The sequence below is a fragment of the Indicator indicator genome, unplaced genomic scaffold (assembly GCF_027791375.1).
Source record: "Indicator indicator isolate 239-I01 unplaced genomic scaffold, UM_Iind_1.1 iindUn_scaffold_207, whole genome shotgun sequence".
NCBI lineage: Eukaryota > Metazoa > Chordata > Aves > Piciformes > Indicatoridae > Indicator > Indicator indicator.
The window spans coordinates 40589-48097 of NW_026539283.1; the positions used below are offsets into that span (position 1 = coordinate 40589).

Sequence of the window (7509 nt, forward strand, 5' to 3'; positions counted from 1 at the left end):
TTGGTGTGAAGGAGAGGAGCCTGAGGGGAGACCTCAGTGCTCTCTACAGCTCCCTGGAAGGAGGTTGAGGAGAGGTTGGTGCTGGCCTCTGCTCACAGCTCCTTAGTGAGGGGACAAGAGGAGCAGCCTCAAGCTGCAGCAGGGCAGGGTTGGGCTGGCCAGGAGGAAAGAGAGAGGTCAGGGCCTGGAGTGAGCTGCCCAGGGAGGTGCTGGAGTCACCAACCCCTGGAGATGTTTGAGGGTGGTTGGGATGTGGTGCTTGGGGCTGTGGTTTAGGGTTCTGGGTTGGACTTGGGGTTCCTGAGGGGCTCTCCCACCATGAATGTTATTTTCTGTGATCAAACCCAACCCTTCTCGAGCTCTGCCAAGCCTGGGGCTGAGCCATGGTCCTCAGCACCACATCTCTGCAGCTTTCAAACCCCTCCAGGGGGGGTTGGGGCTTCAGCCACCTCCCCAGGCAGCCTGGTGGAAGCTGATGGAGATCTGGGAGATGGACAAGCAGCTGCCTCTTGCTCTTCCCTCAGGTCAGTTGAGCAGCTCTCCTCAGAGCAGCTCCATCATTGGGCTCATTGGGGACAGGGTCCTCCTGCCCTGCCACCTGCCAGCAGCTCACAGCCCTGAGGAGTTCTCTGTCCAGTGGAGGTTCCAGGGAGGGCCTCACAAAGTCACTGTGAGCAGCTATGATGGAAAGGCCCCAGAGGAGGAACCAGATGAGAGCTATCAAGGCAGAGCTGAGCTCTTCCACAGCCAGCTGAGGGCTGGCAACCTCTCCCTGCTCCTGAAGGACATCAAGAGCTCTGACCAAGGACTTTACAGCTGCCAGGTCTCCTTCAATGGCACACAGCAGGGAGCCTTGGTCCAGCTGCAAGTGGCAGGTGAGTGGCAGCTCTTGGTTTGGAGGGGGAGAGGAAGAGAATCCATCACAGAGGCACAGAGTCAGAGAAGCAGAGAACCAAAGAGACATAGAATCAGAGAAGCAGCATCATAGAATCATAGAACCAGAGTCACAGAATCACAGACTCATAGAACCAGAGTCATAGAATCATAGAATCATAGAACCAGAGTCATAGAATCATAGAACCAAAGAGTCATAGAATCATAGAATTATTGAACCAGAGTCATAGAATCATAGAACCAGAGTCATAGAATCATAGAATCATAGAACCAGAGTCACAGAATCATAGAATCATAGAACCAAAGTCATAGAATCATAGAATCATAGAACCAGAGTCATAGAATCACAGACTCATAGAACCAGAGTCACAGAATCATAGAATCATAGAACCAAAGTCATAGAATCATAGAATCATAGAACCAGAGTCACAGAATCATAGAATCATAGAACCAGAGTCATAGAATCACAGACTCATAGAACCAGAGTCATAGAATCATAGAACCAGAGTCATAGAATCATAGAATCATAGAACCAGAGTCATAGAATCATAGAATTATTGAACCAGAGTCATAGAATCATAGAACCAAAGAGTCATAGAACCATAGAACCAGAGTCATAGAATCATAGAATCATAGAACCAAAGTCATAGAATCATAGAATTATTGAACCAGAGTCATAGAATCATAGAACCAAAGAGTCATAGAATCATAGAACCAGAGTCATAGAATCCTAGAACCAGAGTCATAGAATCATAGAATCATGGAACCAGAGTCATAGAATCATAGAACCAGAGTCATAGAATCATAGAACCAGAATCATAGAACCAGAGTCATAGAATCATAGAACCAGAGTCATAGAACCATAGAACCAGAGTCATAGAACCATAGAACCAGAGTCATAGAATCATAGAACCAGAGTCATAGAATCATAGAACCAGAGTCAGAGAATCATAGAACCAGAGTCATAGAATCATAGAACCAGAGTCATAGAATCATAGAACCAGAGTCATAGAATCATAGAACCAGAGTCATAGAATCATAGAACCAGAGTCATAGAATCATAGAACCAGAGAGTCATAGAATCATAGAACCAAAGAGTCATAGAACCAGAATCACAGACTCATAGAACCAGAGTCACAGAATCATAGAATCATAGAACCAGAGTCATAGAATCATAGAACCAAAGAGTCATAGAATCATAGAACCAGAGTCATAGAATCATAGAATCATAGAACCAAAGAATCAGAATCAGAGAACCAAAGAGTCATAGAATCATAGAACCAGAGTCATAGAATCATAGAACCAGAGTCACAGAATCATAGAATCATAGAACCAGAGTCATAGAACACAGAATTAGAGAATTATAGATTCATGGAATCATAGAATCATACAATCATGGAATCAGAGACTGATGGAATCATGGAAGCATAGAATCATGGAATCATAGAATCAGCATCAGAGAGTCAGAGAATCACAGAGCCATGGAATGAATCATGGAATTAGAGAATCACAGAATCACAGTCACAGAATCATAAAATCAGAGACTCACAGAGCCACAGAATCATAGAATGGTCTGGGTTGGAAGGGAGCTCCACAGCTCATCCAGTCCAACCTCCTCTGCACTCAGCAGGGACATCCTCCACCAGATCAGGCTGCCCAGAGCCCTCTTGAGTCTCACCTTGAATATCTCCAGTCACAAAATGGATTGGGTTGGGTTGGGTTGAGTAGGGTTGGGTTGAGTTGGGTTGAGCTGGGTTGGGTTGGGTTGGGTTGAGTTGGGTTGGGTTGAGTTGGGTTGGGATGAGTTGGGTTGGGTTGGGTTGGGTTGGGTTGGGATGAGTTGGGTTGGGTTGGTTTGGGTTGGGTTGGGATGGATTGGGTTGGGATGGGTTGGGTTGGATTGGGTTGGATTGGGTTGGGTTGGGTTGGGTTGGGTTGAGTTGGGTTGGATTGGGTTGAATTGAGTTGGGTTTAGTTAGGTTGAGCTGGGTTGGATTGGAAGAGACCTTTCAAGGTCATCTACTCCAAAGCCCTGCAGGAACTTCTGCAAGTCATAGAGTCATAGGATGGGTTGGAAGGGAGCTCCAAAGCTGATCCAGTCCAAGCCCCTCTGCACCCAGCAGGGACATCCTCCACCAGGTCAGGTTGCCCTGAGCCCTGTCCAGCCTCACCTTGACTCTTTGCTGTTCCTCAGCCCGTGGTGCTGTGCCTTCCATTCACCTGAAGAGCCACAGGAAGGAGAGCATTGCCCTCAGCTGCCAGGCAGAGGGATGGTTTCCTAAACCTCAGCTGCTGTGGTTGGATGGCCAAGGACAGGTCCTGAAGGAGGTCTCCACCACCAAGGTGACAACGATGCCTGGAGGCCTCTACAGTGTTTTGACCTCCATCAGCCTCCAGCAGAGCTCTGACCTGGAAATCTCCTGCAGGGTAGTCAACAACCTGCTGAATGCCACCAGCGAGTCCAGAGTCCTGATCTCAGGTGGGGGAGCCCTGGGGCCATCCTTAGGCTGGGCTTAACACACAGCCCCCTGAAGCCAAAGCTTCACACAGAGCTCCCTTTAAACCAGGCCAACAAACCCAGGCCTTGATGTCCCTCCCCAGCCCCCACCAAGCCTCTCTGCCTTCCAGACCAAACCATTCTGATGCAGCACAAAGTTCAGCTTGGCAGTTCCAGGTCCCAAGGATGCAGCTCCAGGTCCCAAGGAGGCAGCTCCAGATCCCAAGGAGGCAGCTCCAGGTCCCAATTAGGCATCTCCAGATCCCAATGAGGCAGCTCCAAGTCCCAAGGAGGCAGCTCCAGGTCCCAAGGAGGCATCTCCAGGCCCCAAGGAGGCAGCTCCAAGTCCCAAGGAGGCAGCTCCAGATCCCAAGGAGGCAGCTCCAGGTCCCAAGGAGGCAGCTCCAGGTCCCAAGGAGGCAGCTCCAGGTCCCAAGGAGGCAGCTCCAGATCCCAAGGAGGCAGCTCCAAGTCCCAAGGAGGCAGCTCCAAGTCCCAAGGAGGCAGCTCCAGGTCCCAAGGAGGCAGCTCCAGGCCCCAGGGATGCAGCTCCAGGTCCCAAGGAGGCAGCTCCAGGTCCCAAGGAGGCAGCTCCAAGTCCCAAGGAGGCAGTTCCAGGTCCCAAGGAGGCAGCTCCAGGCCCCAGGGATGCAGCTCCAGGTCCCAAGGAGGCAGCTTGAGGCCATTCCCTTTTGCCCTATCACTAGGGAGCAGAGCCCAACCCCCACCTGGCTCCATCCCCTTCTCAAGGATCTGTAGAGGTCAAGGAGGTCTCCCTCAGCCTCCTCTTCTCCAGGCTAACCACCCCCAGGTCCCCAGCCCTGCTCCCCAGACCCTCCCCCAGCTCTCTTGCCCTTCTCTGGACCTTCTCCATCCCCTCAATGTCCTCCTGGGGGTGAGGAGCCCAAAGCTGACCCCAGCACTCCAGCTGTGGCCTCAGCAGTGCAACTTGAGGTCATTTCTTCTCATCCTGGCACCCATGAAATGATTTTTTTTTTTTTCCTCTGAGGAAAGCCTCAGAGCTGTCTCAAGACCTTCTCCAGTTTTAAGGAAGCCAACCTCGAGCTGAATGAAAATGGATTAAGGACTTCAGCTGCAGGCACCTGGCAAAGGTGACCTCTGGAGCACTCTGAGAGTCCAGGGGAGGCTGCAAAGCTGCTGAGGGGTCCTGGAGCAGCTCTGGGAGGAGCAGAGGCTGAGAGCCCTGAGGGGGCTGAGAGCCTGGAGCAGAGCAGCCCCAGAAGGGATCTGAGCAATGCTCAGCAGCAGCTGAAGGAGCTGTGGGGGGCAAGAGGCTGGGGCCAGGCTCTGCTGAGTGGTGCCCAGGGCCAGGCCAAGGGGCAAGGGGCACAAAGTGGCACCCAGGAGGTTCCTCCTGAACAGGAGGAGAAAATTCTTTGGTGTGAGGCTGCTGGAGGCCTGGAGCAGGCTGCCCAGAGAGGTTGTGGAGTCTCCTCCTCTGCAGAGCTTCCAACCCCAGCTGGAGATTGTGCTCCTGGGCAACCTGCTTTGGGTTCCCCTTCTTCAACAGGGGGGATGTGGAGTGGATGATCTCCAGAGGTCCCTTCTGAACCCAGCTGGGATCCCAAGTTCCTGATTTTCTTTCTTGTTTTAATGATTCACAGAACATAACTCTGGGTTTGGTTTGCTTTGGTTTGAACAGAGGTTTTCTTCCCCACCATTTCCAAGTGGCTGATGACCTTCCTCCTCCTTTTATGCCTTTGCATGGTCCTCATCTTCACCATCTCCTGCAAGCTGAGACGTAAGTGGTGCCCTTGTGCCACCTCCTGCAGCTGGGAAGGACAAATCAGGACAGGTTGGGAGGGGATCTGCTGGAGAGCAGCCCCAGGGAGAAGGAGCTGGGAGTGCTGGTGGGCACCAAGCTCCCCAGGGCTCAGCAATGTGCCCTGGGGGCCAGGAAGGGGCCCTGGGCTGCAGTCAGCAGAGTGTGGCCAGCAGAGCCAGGGAGGTTCTCCTCCCCCTCTGCTCTGCCCCCACAGGGGGAGACCTCCCCTGGAATATTGCATCCAGCTCAGGAGGGACAGGGATCTGCTGGAGAGAGGCCAAGGGAAGGCTCCAAGGATGCTGAAGGGACTGCAGCACTGCCTGGGGAGGAGAGGCTGAGAGCCCTGGGGGTGTGCAGTGTGCAGAGGAGAAGGCTGAGAGGGATCTGCTCAATGTCTGTCAAGAGCTGAGGGCTGGGGGGCAGCAGGGAGGGGCCAGGGCCAGGCTCTGCTCTCTGTGCCCTGGGCTAGGCCAAGGGGCAAGGGATGGAAAGTGCAGCACAGGAGGTTCCAGCTCAGCAGGAGGAGGAACTTCTGCCCTGGGAGGCTGCCAGAGGCCTGGAGCAGGCTGCCCAGAGAGGTTGTGGAGTCTCCTGCTCTGGAGCCTTCCCAGCCCTGTCTGGATGTGTTCCTGTGGGACCTGTGCTGGGTTCTGTGGTCCTGCTCTGGCAGGGGCTTGGACTGGGAGATCTTTGGAGGTCCCTTCCAACCCCTGACATCCTTTGATCTGGGATCTGGGATCCTGTGTGAAATCCAGGATGGGAACAAAAGCTCTCTAACTAAATTCTGGGAATGGATCCCAAAGAAGTGTTGGGAGAGTCCATGGTGTGAAGAAGGAGGACTGCAACCTGCAGATCCTTGTCTCAGGTGGCTTTAGGTCTGAGGAGGGAAGCAGAGTGAGCTGAGCCAGGCTTGGAGTCCCCTTCCTACAACCACAGACATCACTGGGTGCAGAAATCAGGCTGAGGGAGCTGGGGCTGCTCAGCCTGGAGAGGAGAAGGCTCCAGGGAGACCTCAGAGCAACCTTCCAGTACCTGAAGGGGCTGCAGGAGAGCTGGGGAGGGACTTGGAGTGCCAGGAGGAGGAGCAATGGCTTTGAGGTGGAAAAGGGGAGGCTGAGAGTGGAGATGAGGAAGAAATTCTTGGCAGTGAGGGTAGGGAGACAGGGAGGTGGTTGCCCAGGGAGGCTGTGGCTGCCTCCTCCCTGGAGGTGCTCAAGGCCAGGCTGGATGAGGCCTTGGGCAACCTGGGCTGGTGGGAGGTGTCCCTGCCCATGGCAGGGGGTTGGAGCTGGATGACCTTGAAGGTCCCTTCCAACCCAGCCCATTCCATGGTTCTAGGACTCCTTTCAGTTGGAAGAGACCTTCAAGATCCTTGAATCCAAACCTCAACCCAAGCCCCCATGGCCACCAAACCATCTGCCAGAGAGCCATGGCCACACCTTCCCTGAACACCTCCAGGGCTGGGGACTCCACCACCTCCCTGGGCAGCCTCTTCCAGTCCCTGACCACTCTTGCAGCCCAGAAAGTTTCCCTCATCTCCAACCTAACTCTCCCCTGGGGCAGCTTGAGGCCATTTCTTATTACTAGGGAGCAGAGCCCAACCCCCCCCTGGCTGCAACCTCCTCTCAGGGAGCTGCAGAGGTCAAGGTCTGTGACTCACAGAACCATGGAGCTGAGGAGGTTGGAAGGGACCTCTGAGGTCACCAAACCAAATCACACCCCTGGAGCTCCCAACCCTACCACTGCCCCTGCACCAGGACCCTCAGCACCACCTCCACACCTCCAGGGGTGGAGACTCCACCACCTCCCTGGGCAGCTCTGACCACACAGAGAAGTGTGAAGTGGTCTGGGGTCTGTGACCCCCCCCTGGGGCAACCTCAAGCCATCTCCTCTCCTTACATCACCTGAGATGAGGGAGAACAGAAATCTGGGATGCAGCTGGAGCATTGCCAGCGACCCTAGAGGCTCACTGACCAACCACATTGCTGATTTCTATCACTGCATCTAAAGCAAGGCCAAAAATGGACTTCCCCTCCTCCTCCTTTTTCTTCTTTTCTTTTAACCAGGCAGCCAGAAGGAGATCATGAACTTGGGTAAGTGAGGAGGAAGATGAGGACGAAGGTGATGAGGGATTTGCAAGCTGGGAGGTTGTTATGGGTTTAAAAACCTTAAAACCATAGAGCAGAGACCTCCAGAGGCTAGAGGGGGCCGGGGGGGGGGGGGACTGGAAAGTGCAATCCTTTGTTGTTTCATCCCCAGAATGCCTGCAGCTCCCCTTTAGGAGGGGCCAGCAGGAGCTGCCCCCCACCCCCTCTGCTGCCTCCCTCCCCTC

General features: G+C 53.8%; 1 protein-coding gene across 1 annotated transcript; it reads left to right on the top strand.

The window, feature by feature from the left end:
• Positions 1-490: 490 nt before the first annotated feature.
• LOC128980474 (butyrophilin subfamily 3 member A2-like) lies at positions 491-7270 on the top strand (the record flags this gene model as incomplete). The annotated part of the gene is made up of 4 exons (XM_054398940.1): positions 491-875; positions 3089-3373; positions 5055-5153; positions 7244-7270. Coding segments are annotated over exons 1-4 (796 nt in total), but the record flags the coding sequence as incomplete, so codon positions are not given.
• Positions 7271-7509: the final 239 nt, after the last annotated feature.